Raw genomic sequence first — 14,740 nt, 5'->3', positions numbered from 1 at the left:
TCAAGCCTCATATACATATAATGTGAGTAAATCGGGTATCTTGAGTAAGGTATAGTTGTAAAAGGTACTCAAACCTGGCAATGTACCGGTTCAGCTCCGCTGGGTTACCAAAAAAATATTCTTTGATTTGTCCGATCAATTGATTCAAATGAATCTCGGACATTTGTGGTAGCGCTGAAGGATTTTCCATTTATAGTTGTTGTTTTTTGTTAATTTGTAATATTTGCACTTTATTTTATTAGCGCATATTGACCGATTTGGATTTTTATACCCTTTCAGAAGAATTCAGTCAGAAGTTTGCAACGTAGTGAAGGACACGTTTCCGACACCATAAATTATATATATTCTTGATCAGCGTCACTAGACGAGTCGTACTAGCCATGTCCGTCTGTCCGTCCGTTTCTACGCAAAATTGTCTCTCCGTTTTAAAGCTATCGGGATGAAACTTTCTCAAAAGTCTTCTTTGTATTGCAGGTAGTATATAAGTCGGAACCAGCCGAATCGGAAAACTATATCTCATAGCTCCCATAGCAACTACCAGGGAAAGAATTAAGAAAAAATTATGTCTTCGGTGATCTTCAACATATCACCTTCTAAGCTTGGAAAGAACATTTTTTTAATTGGTTTTGAATTTCGAATTAAATTTTATCAAAATCGGACGACTATATCATTAGCTGCCATATGAACGATCGAAAAATTAATGCTAAAATAATATGAAAATATTTTATCTTCGGTGTTCTCTAACATATAACCTCCTACGCTTGGAAATAACATTTTTTAATTGGGTTTGAATTTGACTATATCATAAAGCTGTTATAGGAACGATCGGAAAATTGGTGGGAAAATAATATTTAAAAAATTAGAGCTTTGGTGCTTTTTGACAATAACCTTCTTAGCTTGGAAATAACATTTTTAAATTATTTCTGAATTTTGAACTAAATTTTAATAAGATCGGACGACTATATCTTATAGCTGCCATAGGAACGATTGTCTTGGTATTTTTATTTTCAATATAGGCACTTTTAATTTTTTAGATTATCCATCTTTTGATCAGTACCGGCGACTTTTTAAAGCACTATACCGACTGCGCCAATTAAATTTTTGCTCCATAAGTTTAAGTAAAAAAAAAACTTATTAATTCTTATTCTTAAACTGGTTACAATATTTTTATGATTGAAGAACACCGACTTGCTATTGAAAAATCTCAAACTAAACTCGCTCTCTAACTCCTACTTCATTTACGATCATACCTCGTTTTTAAGCTTTAGAGCTTTTTGTGAGTGGGTTTTGCTGCTTTTGAGTGACTCTCTAACTTAACCCGTATTTCTTAGAGGGTGACTTGATTCTTATTTCTTAAAGGGTGTCTCGACGGTGACTGTACGTATGTGTGGACATGTGCATAGGCAGCTGTTTGTGCAGAAGCTTTGTCTTTCTGCGAAAATCCGGGATCAAAAGTTATCAAATATAATGCCCTAGATTGGGCGTGCAAAATTTTTTTCATATCAGTTTACCACTAATTTATGCCAGCTATATGACAAAGTCGTCCGATTTTGATAAAATTTAATACAAGATTCAAAACCAGTTAAAAAATGTGATTTCCAAGCGAAGGAGGTTATATGTTAATAGCACCAAAGATATCATTTTCTTAAAGTTTTTTCCCTGATAGTTCCTATGGGAGCTATAAGATATAGTTGTCTGATCCGGTTGGTTCCGACTTATATACTACCTGCAAGAAGAAAAAAGACTTTTGTGAAAGTGTCAGCCCCGATAGCTTTAAAACTGAGAGACTAGTTTGCGTAGAAACGGAAGGACAGACGGGCGGGCAGACATGGCTAGAACGACTCGTCTAGTGATCAAGAATATATCTACTTTATGGGGTCGGAAACGTCTCTTTCACTGCATTTCAGACTTCTGACTGAAATCATTATACCCTCTGCAAGGGTATACAAATCAGAATACTTAGATCCAAAATAAATTAAATTCAATTGTTGCTCCAAACGAATTTGCGGACGCGTCTGAAAAAACATTTGCATCAGACAGACTGGCATGGCTAAATCAAACCGAGTCATGATCCTGATAAAGAATATAATTGTATATACTTTACGGAAACTCTTCCATTTACCTTTTAATATTTATTACACGAGTAAGAGGCATACACCCAAAACAAAATTTATGACAAAATGGCTTATAACTGAGAAAAAGTTTCTATAATTAAGAAAACTATTCTGAAAAATAAGGTTTTTTTCCTTATGAGGAAATACTGCTTGTTTAATCTTTAAGGGCATTTCTTTCTTACAATATGAATTTTTATTTTAAATGATGTAATTTTTTCGTATTTCAAGAAATTCATTTCTTTATTTAAGGTCAAATTTGCTTATAATCAAATATTTTATTTCGTAAATTTCACCAGAAGTGTAATCTTGCAGTTCTCCAAACGTCGATTTCCAAATTAAAAATTTATTTCTGGAATCGGCTATTTTATATATTTGGTTCCGTCAGCTTGCTTTCGTCTCGATGTTGGAACTAACACGGAGTGCAACAGCCATAGTAGAAGATTTTGAGCGTCTGTAGGATAATTAAAATTGAATTGAAATTAAATGAAAGAAAATAGCAGTAATGATGGAAATGAAAATTACTTACCCTCAGACTTTCCGGCAATGACCTTGAGAAAGAGTTTACCTTTAAGCTCTTTTACCTTTAATTGTAAAAGCGGTAAACATTTTAGTTTGAAGGATTCCCATTTTGTAAATAACTGATCAAAAATCATTTCATTTTTGGTTTTGAAATCGTCCAATATCTGTTGATGCATAAAAAAAGTCAATAAATAAAGATAAAACATAAATAAATGGTATTTACTAGCTCAAACCCAAAAGACTGCATAAGGATTGGTAGAGTGTCAAAAATATTTTCTAAGGGCTCAGCGGTTTCGAAGAACTTCTTTCTATATTCGTAGGTCCTTTGCCATACTTCAAAACTGTCTCTATCGGCTCGACATTGAATTTTGAACAACATATATCAATGTTATCTCCTATACTATCCACAAACCTTATTTTCAGGAGCAGTTTGGTATTTAATATTAGTTGCGGAATCTTTGTATTTCGATTAAAAATTATAATAATTGTTGTAAAGTTATCCTTTCGGCTTTTTTCCTTTTATTTGTATATAAAAAGTATCCTGAAAACATTTAAAATAGAAAGGGTTCATTTATGTATGTTCATTTTTACATGCTTACAAATGTTACCTCAATCTCAGACTCAAAAAACAAGACAATTTTTCGAAAATTCTTTTAACAGATTTTGCTTTGGTTGTATATTGCTAGCTACCAAATGCTCAATTATTATTTGGCTCAAAAGTTTTCTATACTTTGGGCTCAATCGTTTTCCCTTTGCAAAATAGTTTAAAAGAATTTTTCCCTTTGAGCTGTTCAGTAGAACTTTGTTTAAATCAAATTTATCATCGAGTCGAAAGATTCTCTAAAAATAGACAAATTGTAGTAATAATTACACAAATTAATTTGTTTTACATATCACCAACTAAAAATAAATAACGCCAACAAAACTATTAGAAAAACCATGATGTTAATTTAGCTACTCTATCTAACACTACAATTTTTATACCCTTCCAGAGATATAATAATTTCAGTCAGAAGTTTGCAACGCAGTGAAGGAGACGTTTCCGACCCTATAAAGTATATATATTCTTGATCAGCGTCACAAGACGAGTCGATCTAGCCATGTCCGTCTGTCCGTCCGTTTCTACGCAAACTAGTCTCTCAGTTTTAAAGCTATCGGGCTGAAACTTTCCCAAAAGTCTTCTTTCTATTGCAGGTAGTATATAAATCGGATATATATATATATATATCTTATAGCTCCCATAGGAACTATGGGCGAAAAAATTAAAAAAAATTATATCTTTGGTGTTTTTTAACACATAAATTTATAAGCTTGGATATAACATTTTTAAATTAGTTCTGAATTTCGAACTAAATTTTATCAAAATCGGAATCATATACATAGCTCCCATAGGAACAATCGGAGAATTAGTGGTAAAATAATATTGAAAAATTATATCTTCGGTGTTTTTTAACTTATAACCTCCTACGCTTGGAAATACAATTTTTTATTTGGTTAGGATCGATCGAAAAATTAGTCGGAAAACATGAAATAAAAATTAAAATTAATTTTTAACGTATAACTTTATTAGCTTAAAAATAACATTTTAGAATTAGTTCTGAATTTCGAAATTATAGCTTTGGTTAGCTATGATGATAACTACAATTCTTTTATTTTATTATTCATTTATTAATTAGTTTTAGTTTTTTTAATTAATTTAGCTTTTTGTATTTTTGTTTAAGCCGCACGACCCCGTGCTCGTGCAATGTAAAACATTCCATTTATTTCTTGTCGTGTGCGCAAGTGCATTAATGTACATACATACATTCTTTTGAATGAACTGGTACTTCTACGCATTTACACACAGACGCATTTACATACATACGCAAACGAAAATGTAAAATTCCTGGAAGGTTCTACTGCGCAACATACTCGAGACTGTCGCCAATTCTCCAAATTTTGAAAACAAATTTAGTTAATCTACTATCAATGTTAATTAGCTATATTATTTTGTGTTTACCACAATACTGTTGTTGCGAAGATCTTTGTAACAATTTTACAGCTTAATTAACATCCTTGAGACTTCCAAATTTCCAATTTCGAAAAATATAACTGCTGGCCCCAGCATGCTTTGCGGAATAATTTTAATCATCTGATCCCATTTAAAGAATGGCAAACTTTCTTCATTTATACCATGCACATGGCTATATATGTATGTATGTATAAGCTCGAATATATGTACACTAAACTTCTATGTAATAAGGATATAAAAATACTTACCGTTGAAAAGTGAATCAAAAGCTTCACCGTCCAATTCTTTTAAAATTAAGAATTTTTGTTCACTATTTAACACGAGGTTTTCACAAGCTAAACATCCGAAGGACAAAAATCACGAACAGCACTGTCATTTCCTTAGTGTGACCGCACACCGTATAAAAATTTTCCACGCTTTCTGTGATGAAAAAATATTTTTGGTCCGAAAATCAAAGCTGATTTAGCCATTATTTCACGAAAAATGTTACAAATATATTGTCATTAATCCAGGAAAATATCTCCATTAATTTAATAAAAAATTCTAATTCTCTTATTCTTATTCAATACACAAAAAATGTAATGTCGAAATTTTCTTAGTTTAAGAAAATATTTCTATAACCAAGAAAAAATTTCTTATTTTAAAAATTTCTAACATTTACGGTAAAATTTTCTAACATTTACGGTAAATTTTTTTTTTTGTGTACAAATTAAAAGATGAAATGAAGGAGGAATATTGGCATAACCTACAATAAAGGTGCAAATTTAAAAGAAATATCCCCAAAATAGAAAGGGGGCATGTAGTTCAAATAAAGGATGAAAATTCAAGAAGTACATAAGAATATGGATAAGAAATTTCGGATAGTAAAAGCCAAGAAGTAAGGTGCATGGATTTCTCGAGCGATTGCCAATTTGTAGGAATAATGGCTGTTAAAAATAATAAAGATGAAATTGTAACCCCAAAGGATATGTAGGGATGGATCCAGAATATAATGAGTATGCTAAAGTTGATGCTGTTTTTTCAACTATTACATCTAGCGCATACGGTAGAAAATAAGTAATTGAACAAAAATGAATCCTTTGCCATATGTTTAGATCCAATGCGAAAACTTGAAATTGGGGCTTTCAGCAGAACAACACGTATAAGATCACTAAAGGAATTTTTACGATAGTTTTGCTAAACGCACATGATTACTAATCATGACTCAAAAATTCATGGTGTTTTGTCCTTCTACGTGCCATCTATTGCTATTGAATAAAAAATTAAATGTTCCATCTCTGCAAAGTGTTAAGTGGCGCCGAAGTAAAACACTTCTTCCCGACGGCAGTCGCTTCCACACTCCAAATGTGATATCGCTAACGATTTTTTCATCTTCTAGAAAAAGTGATTGCAGGGCCTGATCATATAATGACAAATGTATTTATGCACGTGTGCGTGTTAATAGTTGCAAATAAAGTGACGCGGCAAAAATAAGTCTTTCAAACAAAGCGATTTGACTTAACAATTAAACAAACATGTATATTCAGATATAAATAATCTGCGATATTTTTCACTTTAGTAGGCGGGGTCAAAACATAAGCATATGCGGAAAAACAGGTGCTTCGAAATGTATACCATTTTAGGAAAGTTCTAGTTTATCATTATAGTTGATATATATTGTCACCAAAAGCCTCGCTGATATTCATCCGATTCTGGTTAAGATCATCATATTTTTATCAGACGTACTAGCAGCTTAAAATGTCAAGGTATTCAAAGGATGAAAGCCCGAAACACTATATTGTGAGTGGCATCCCGCATATTAAGGGTATCCAGCAATCTGTGTAGCCAGCCATATAAAACAGCCAGGAAAAGAAATTTTAAAGAATATTCAGTCAGTGCTTCCATAAGTTGCCGCCCAAGGCAATTTACTATAGGATTTACCACCTCATGAAGGCTTCAAATCAAATGGGGGGCACAATCGTTTGGTAAGGTTTTTATTTAAGTCCCACATTTTGCCATATCTGTAATATAGATACAGATAATAAATAAAGATGGCTTGGAGAGATTAGTACCCTAAAGTATCCCAGTTTGTTGTTCAAGTATATCGTACCCGAAGTGCAGTTTTGTAGAGCGGAAGTGCGATGAATTCGGTACTGATTGGAAAGTTTATTCTAGATCGTTCACGCATCAAAGAGCTATGAGTGAAAAGGTTTTTTTTTAACACTCACATAGAGAGAAAAATTGCTACAATTCAGGTTGCAGTCATCCCATCACGTCCGGAGATCGATCTTCAAAGTTGGAGGAAGTGCCAAGACCTATATTAAGTTAAAATATATATAATCTAAAGGTTTTCCTTCCCTGAAATACTTATATATATACAGTGTGCCCGATTTCTCAATTTCATACGCGGCATCCAGTCGTTACACGATGCCGCTGGTCGAACATTGTAGTTGTCGCTGGTCGAACATTGTAGTCGATAGTTAGAATAAGTATTGTATGGGAAATCTTGAATTTGTTAAGATATCCGATCTCGATGGATTTCTTGGCCCTTGAAGTGCGGGCCTACTAATATCGGTATAGTGAATGCCGCCAAAAATGTGCTTCTCATTGTCTTGTGAATTTTAGGAGGGCACACTGCGGTAAGATTAAGTTAAGCTTGAAATTTATGTGGCTGATTTGAATTGTTCTCAGAATAAAACGTCTACCACGAACGCGCGTACGCCAGGCGCACGCCGCCCTTGAAGTATCCCTCTCTTCGGACCTACGCGTGTGGGGTAGTCGTTTAAGGCAACTCCATATGAAGCAAGACAACTCCTTTTATTCGCTGGAGGACGGCTTGGCGACCAGCTAGAGAGTTGCCAGGAGCATTCCCGTACCAGTAGAGAAGTCGCAGACAGCGACATAGAGGAGCGCAGACAGCGCCGAACACTCGGTACGTCAGTTAAGGAGACCGCAGTCAGCGGTAATGGGCGCAAGGAGCGCCAAGAACGGTGGCCGCAGACAGCGGGCCAGAAGGCGCAAAGAGCGTTAACATCGGTGGCCGCAGACAGCGGCCAGAAGGCACAGGTTCCGCCATTTTGGAAAGCGCTGAGGCAGCGCCGTATTTGGACCTGTTGGGATGCAGCATTCCCCCAAGAGGAGTTCGCGGGTGAGGGGAGGGGAGGCCACGCCTACAGCAGCGCGAGCGCACCCGCAGCCAGCGAGTAGTGGAGCAGAGCCTAGCCCAGCCACTACGGTGACTACAGTAGCGTCCCAACTCAGGAGTACTGCTGTCACAGCTGCGAGTTCAGAGCCGCAGATGAGCCAGCCCCTCACGTCGGACCTTTTGAAAAGGAGCGCCATCTTGGAGCGGACCGCCATTAGCCACATTTAACGGTGAGGCCTCAACTAACGGGGTCGGGCCGGTCCCACATAGCGGTGTCGGTGCGAGCAGTGCGGCCTGCACGCTGCCGCCATCTTGAAGTGAACCGCCATTGCTAACGACCAGCAATCATCTTGTGGAGCCACTATGTGCTAAGTGTTGCTCAGACAGCGCATGGATTCGTGCTACCGGGCGGGAGCATCCACAACGTGGCAACAGCAACGCCATTTGTCGGATCCTACGCCTCGATGACGCCGAATGGATCCCAAGGAGTATACGGGCCAAGGAAGCTTCCGGACCTGCCTGTATTTGGAGGGCAGCCCGAGAAGTGGCCGATCTTTAACTGTGCGTTCGTGGAGACGACCCAAGCATACAACTGCACAGACTTGGAGAACAACCAGAGGTTGTTGAAGGCGCTGAAGGATGAAGCACGCGAGACAGTGAAGTCGCTGCTGATTCACCCTGGGAACGCCAGCGCCATGATGGAGCAGCTGCGCTTTAGGTTTGGCCGACCGGGCCCCAGCGGAGGAGCCCGTGCAGAGAAACTTAAGCTGCGTTGACGCCGAGGGAGGCCGACTTTTGTTCCGTATATTGCCTGTAACGCTATACGTAGCTGGTCGCCAGGTGGACACATACGCGCTCTTGGATGAGGGATCCTCCGTGTCGAGCTACGGAAGGATCTGGGAGTGCGAGGCGAACGTCGACAGCTGAATATTCAATGGTTTGGAGGAATGGCCAGCAGAGAGCCCTGCGACGTGGTAAGCATGGAGATAAGTGGAGCTGGGAAGCCCTTTCGCCACGTTTTGAGGAACGTGTACTCCGTTTCGAACCTGAGTCTGCCGATGCAGACGTTAGGTCGACGAGATGTCCAGGGCGTGCATAAAAATGCGCGCCTGCCGATGAAGCCCTACATCAATGTGGTGCCTAAGTTGCTCATCGGACTGGACCATGGACATTTGGGATTGCCACTTAGGACGCGGCGGTTTGCCAAAGAGGGACCGTACGTGGCCGCAACCGAACTTGGATGGGTTGTGTTTGGGCCAGTAAGTGGGCAATCGACTACGCCGTCACCTAGGTCCTGCCTTCTAGCCGTGTCAATGGATGATACCATGGAACAGATGGTGGAGGACTACTTCGAGATGGAAAGCTTTGGTGTGAAGCTCGTGCCACAGGTCGCAGGCAGCGATGTCGCGCGGACACAAAGGATCCTCGAAGACACCACGGTGAAAGTGGGGCGTCGCTACCAGACGGGATTACTCTGGAGGGACGACTACGCTGTGTTGCCACGGAGCTACGATATGGTGCACAGACGGCTGATCAATGTCGAGAGGAAGTTGAAGCGCAACGGACGGTTGGCGTTGGAATACGATCGTATCATCAAGGATTACGTATCCAAGGGATATGCGAGGGAGCTGCAGCAGGATGAGGATCGAGACCCGGCTGTGTACGAGATGAACGTAATGACGTTTGGAGCAACCTGCTCGCCGAGAGCTGCGCATTACGTAAAGACGGTAAATGCCCTGAAGTTTCGGGATTCAGATCCGAGGGTAGTCAACGCCATCATCGACCAGCACTACGTCGATGACTATGTGGACAGTTTCGCTACAGAGAGCGAACCTATCAGTGTATCTACCCGAGTGAAGGTGATACACGCGGAGGCTGGATTCGAATTATGCCAGTTTTCATCCACCTCACCCATTGTGGAAGCGGCGTTGGGACCACCTGGACAAGTCAAGAGCATCGGATGGGGTGAGGCTGAGCAGAAGATCCTTGGAATGCGCTGGAAGGTAGCCACGGACGACTTCAGATTCAACATGGAGTATCACCGAGTGCCAAGTAGCGTTCTAAGTGGAGATCGAGTCCCTACAAAGAGGGAGTATTTGAGCTTGCCGATGAGAACGATGTCGATCCCAAGGTTGGAGCTGCAGGCAGCGGTTCTTGGAAGCAGACTGATGAACACAGTCAAGGAGAGGAATACTGGACATCAGCGAGACGGTGTTGTGGACGGACTCAAAGACGGTGCTGAGATGGATCGGCAGCACCCACCGCCGGTACAAGCAGTTTGTTGGCAACCGAGTGACGGAGATTTTGTAGTCGTCGAAGGTTTCCCAGTGGCGATGGGTACCTACAGTTGACAACGCAGCGGATGATGCGACGCGGTCGCGGAATAAGGCGGACCTTAGCCCGGAATCACGTTGGCTAAGCGGACCCGCATTTTTCAGGCAGCCAGCAAGCGGCTGGCCGGCGCCTGAGGAGGGAACTAAGCGTGCTCCAGATGCGCCTGATGAAGAGGAGATGCCCAGTGAGTTTGCATTGGTGGCCGCCAATAAATTCGTCATTCCGTTCCAGAAATTCTCGAGCTTCAGTCGCCTGCTGAGGATCACAGCCTGGGTCTTGAGGTTTGCGTGTTGGTGTCGCAGAGAAGCGAGCTCGAGGAGTATGGACTCACTGCAACGGAGTGTGAGGCTGCGGAGAACCTGTTAGTTAGACAGGCCCAATTGGAATCCTTTCCCGACGAGATGAGGTCGGCGGAATGCGGAAAAAACGTCTCCAGCTCGAGTAAGATTCGAGGTCTGGCGCCTTACATGGATGAACACGGAGTTCTGCGAGTTTATGGCAGAGTTGATGCCGCACTGTGCATGCCCTACAGTGCGAGGAGGCCCGTAATACTGTCACACAGGCACAGTCTTACGGAATTAATCGTGAGGCACTTTCACGCCCAGATGAAGCATCAGAACGTGGATGCGACGATTGCTCAGATAAGGAAGAGATTCTGGGTCACGAAGATGAGACGAGTGTTGAAGGAAGTAATCTCGTCATGCAACGAGTGCAAGCTGCAACGAACGCGGCCGATGCCGCCGATAATGGGACTCCTTCCAGAGGATCGACTGGAAGCGGGGGGATGGTAATTCAAGTACACCGGATTGGTTTACTTTGGGCCACTGCTGGTGACTGTATCCCGTCACAGAGAGAAGCGTTGGGTCGCCTTGTTTACGTGCTTGACGACAAGGGCGATTCATCTGGAGCTGGCGCATGACCTGTCGACGGATTCCTGCATAATAGCGATCAGGAACTTCGTCTGCCGTAGAGGACCAGTATATAGACTGCGGAGTGATAACGGCAAGAACTTCGTGGGAGCTGACAGGGAGGCCAAGCGATTTGGAGACGTGTTCGAGATGGAGAGGATACAGAGTGAGTTGTCCAGCAGAAGCATTGAATGGGTTTTCAATTGCCCATCGAACCTGTCTGAGGGCGGAGTATGGGAGCGGATGGTGCAGTGCGTCAAACGAGTGCTGCGCCATACCGTGAAGGAAGTCGCGCCGAGGGATCGTGTGTTGGAGAGTTTCCTGATCGAGGCGGAGAATGTAGTCAACTCGCGTCTGCTCACCCACTTGCCGGTGGATGCGGACCAAGAGGCACCGTTGACGCCAGATGATCTGCTCAAGGGAGCAGCTAACCTGCCGAATACGCCGGGATTGGATGCGGAGCTGCACAAGGAGGGTTCTACGCGAAAGCAGTGGAGGATTGCTCGCATGCTGCGAGACCGTTTCTGGAGGAGGTGGGTCCTGAAGTACCTGCATACGCTTGTGCGCCGCGAGACGTCGTGCCGAAGAACGGAGCCCATCCTCCAGGGCTAATGGTCTTCGTCTGCGATCCTGCCTTGCCCAGACGAGAGTGGCGCAAGGGCATCGTGGAGGAGGTCGCTGGTCGAACATTGTAGTCGATAGGTAGAATAAGTATTGTATGGAAAATCTAGTATTTGTTAAGTTATCCGATCTCGATGGATTTCTTCGCCCTTGAAGTGCGGGCCTACTAATATCGGTATAGTGAATGCCGCCAAAAATGTACTTCTCAGAATAAAACGTCGACCACGACAGCGCGTACGCCTGGCGCACGCCGCCCTTGAAGCCCTCTCTTCGGACTTACGCGCGTGGGGTAGTCGTTTAAGGCAACTCCATATGAAGCAAGACACACGATTTAATAACGTCACCAGATAAGTTGTAGCTTTTGTGGAGTTTGTGGGTTTTATAGTGCTTGTATCAAGCTTTTTTTTACGTCGATTGATAAGCGAAAAGAAAGATTATGCTTAAATTTGTTTTCTAGAAGTAAAACTGTAAGCGTCACAGCTTAGAGTGCGCAGATCAATAATCCAATGATATTAAATCAATCAAATTTGCATGATTGTATCATTTCCGAGATATCAACGTTTTGACGAACGCGCGGACAGACGTCATGCCCGACGGACATGCGTTTTACTCGTTGACTCTGGGTTTAACTGAGACAATGAGATAGAGAGCAATGTCTGCGGGGCGATTTCCCGTTTCGATGGGGCAAGTGGGAGGATCTTTCGTCCCGTTTTGAGAGTTAGTGCGACACGAAGGATTCTGTCACTTCGTCAGGGTGAAAAAGCGGGAGAGAGATGGGATCATTCGCCCCACTGCGCAGGTGGATTAACGGATAGAGGCCACAAAGTTTTAAGAAAATATATAGTGTTAATATCTTTACCTCTCCTAGACGGATTGCCTGCCATCGGTTACCTTAGTCACTTGAGAAAAAGGGTGCTCGGAGGTAAACATAATAAACACAAAAAATATCTGTTGTCCTTATGCATATACATATATTTCACTTATTTTCTTAGTGTTTTCGTTTGTAAAAATAGTTCTGTTTTTTTACAAATGCCTTGCGCTGTCGGTCTGTTTTCTATTTGTCTGCCGTGAGAGCAAGAGACTCTTAAGCCGCAGTGGGAACTTTCGTACTCTCCGGTCTTTTCCTTGCAAGATCAGTTTAGTTTTTCCTCTAATGTTGTAGGATTTTCCTCTACGGTTGCCACCTCGGGCAGATGGTGCGGAATTAAACTGGGCCTATTTTGGTTTCACACCCAGAAATCCTGACATGGAGGGTGGCGGCTTTCTTGGGCTCTATGGTCGTCTGGTTTCCGACTCGAAATTAGAAGTCACCTTTTCTCAACTTTAGAAGAATAATTTACTTTATTGGCCATCTCCTTGGCACGGACATTCTACCTGCCTACACTTTTTACACGTGATCCGCTGCGACATACTCATTCGTAATGCTGGTGGGCCAGGCAATTCGCACAATATTTTTTGATGATAATGGCGCGAGGCCGCTTTTCAGTGCTGAGCCTCAGGAAACGGTTGCACTTTCATAGAGGATGGGTTCCCCGACAGACTTGGCGTTTGTCGTCCAAAGTTTGGGCGCGGCGAGTACATAGAGCCATGGTTTTAATAAGGTTTTGCCATTATCCGAATGGACCCGCTGAGGACAACCTCTTCTCTCTACGAATCGGGCAAATGCCTCGAGGAACTTCTCGGTTATCAGGTCGGGCGTAAGCTCTAAATGGATAGCCCTTGTGCCAAAAGGCATGTTCTGCCTGTATAGTTTTTTATCTCAAACGGGCCTGCATAATCAATGCCAGAATATGTAAAAGGTCTGGAAAAGGAAACTCGATCGGTAGGAAGATCGCCCATTAATTTCTTTTGTACTCTCTTCTTACAAATAGTGCACACCTTACAGGAGTTTAGCACAGCTTTTACCAGATTCTTCTCAGTTGTCAGGACGTAGGCTCTAAATGAAGAGCCCTTGTGGAGAAACACACAAACTCGCAAACATATACCTTGGTAAAAGAAGTGGTAACAGGTGGGCTATCGGGCTGGAGACTGAAATTGGAGGCTTATCGTTTAGGATTTTAAGCTCTTGGGTATATTCCTCCCGCTGAGCATATAATATAAGGGCTCCTTCTCGGACCTCATCCGTGGTTGGCCGAACAGATGGCCCCCTCGGCAACTTGCGGCAACGTTGAATGAACCGTAACTCATACGCAAGGACCCGCAGAGCCTTGTCCAACTTGGAGAACCGTTCTAGAAAATCTTCCGATGGGGCCGTTGCGAAATTGACTTTCACAGCACGCTGCTCTAAGTCTGTGACTAGAGGTGCAAGCCCCAGTGTTGGCCACTTGTTTTTTGGCTGTTGTAACCAATCCGGTCCTTCCCCCCGGAGTTGGCTATGAACCAGCTGCGACACGTCTATGCTGGCTTGGTCCGCGGAATTGTGCTCAGATCCCACATGCGTCCAATGCTCCAATGCGCTTGTCACCTGTGTAATCTTGATCACAAACGTGGTCCTGTGGCATGCAGGTTTATTCAACCACGCTAGGAAGATGGTGGAATCAGACCAGCAGAAAATTTCGGAATTGGAAATTGGCATATTCGGAAGGATAATTTCTGACAACAACAACGCCCCACACAGCTCGAGCCGTGGAAAGGACACCGTCTTAACCGGGGCGACTCGTGTTTTGGCATAATGTTATGGTCATAATCTTATGGCCTACTTCAACACGCAAGTATATTGTGGTACAGTATGCCTTCTGCGACGCATCACAAAAACCATGATGCTCTACCTTCACCTATGGCTGGAAGCCAACCCACCTTGGATTACGGATCTTTCAAGCTCGGAATATCTGCGCAAAAATTCTTCCTACCTTTGATTCATTTCGGTGGAGATGTTTTTATCCCAGCTGAACTCTTGCAAACAAATCTCTTGCATACAAATTTTTGAGCGGACAATAAACGGGGACAGCCTTCCGGCTGGGTCAAAAAGTTTGGGAAAGAACTTCTTTTTTTGTATAAGTAGATTCAATCGAAACTGGCGGTGGGTCAAAAAATAACTCATCCTAGGTCGCATTCCACCGAACGCCAAGTGTTTTGGCAAAGCTTTCGGTCCGCTTGGGATATCTTCAAG

At 42.4% G+C, this 14,740-nt stretch overlaps 4 protein-coding genes across 8 annotated transcripts in view; 3 read left to right on the top strand and 1 right to left on the bottom strand.

Moving 5' to 3' along the window:
• Nucleotides 1–14,740, top strand: part of LOC108021921 (lachesin) — a 570,948-nt gene that overhangs the window by 176,077 nt on the left and 380,131 nt on the right. The window lies entirely within an intron of this gene.
• LOC122817747 (uncharacterized) lies at nt 2,234–5,054 on the bottom strand. Of its 5 annotated transcripts, none has more exons than XR_001768809.3 (5): nt 4,893–5,052; nt 3,242–3,473; nt 2,857–3,174; nt 2,641–2,797; nt 2,234–2,565 (listed from the first exon to the last, which is right to left on the bottom strand). XR_001768809.3 is itself a non-coding variant. In XM_044094605.2 (4 exons), exons 2-4 carry the CDS (start codon nt 3,010–3,012, stop codon nt 2,474–2,476), a joined length of 405 nt encoding a protein of 134 aa, XP_043950540.1. In that variant the 5' UTR covers nt 3,013–3,174; nt 4,893–5,051; the 3' UTR covers nt 2,234–2,473. The 5 variants fall into 5 exon arrangements, 1 of the variants encoding a protein (XP_043950540.1); XR_006368412.2 differs by having other exon boundaries at nt 3,046–3,174; XR_007765270.1 differs by lacking the exon at nt 3,242–3,473 and having other exon boundaries at nt 3,046–3,174; nt 4,893–5,054.
• LOC108035861 (uncharacterized) lies at nt 7,181–10,119 on the top strand. Its single transcript, XM_017111607.3, has 2 exons — nt 7,181–7,262; nt 7,315–10,119. The coding sequence occupies exon 2, from the start codon at nt 8,716–8,718 to the stop codon at nt 10,117–10,119; it is 1,404 nt and encodes a 467-aa protein (XP_016967096.1). The 5' UTR covers nt 7,181–7,262; nt 7,315–8,715.
• LOC122818942 (uncharacterized) lies at nt 10,280–11,622 on the top strand. Its single transcript, XM_044094604.1, has 3 exons — nt 10,280–10,286; nt 10,334–10,889; nt 10,995–11,622. The coding sequence occupies exons 1-3, from the start codon at nt 10,280–10,282 to the stop codon at nt 11,620–11,622; spliced, it is 1,191 nt and encodes a 396-aa protein (XP_043950539.1).

Source organism: Drosophila biarmipes, unplaced genomic scaffold (genome assembly GCF_025231255.1).
Source record: "Drosophila biarmipes strain raj3 unplaced genomic scaffold, RU_DBia_V1.1 ptg000013l, whole genome shotgun sequence".
In the NCBI taxonomy this organism is placed as follows: Eukaryota; Metazoa; Arthropoda; class Insecta; order Diptera; family Drosophilidae; genus Drosophila; species Drosophila biarmipes.
The sequence above is the reverse complement of the archived record's forward strand: the minus strand, read 5'-3'. Positions and strand labels throughout refer to the sequence as shown.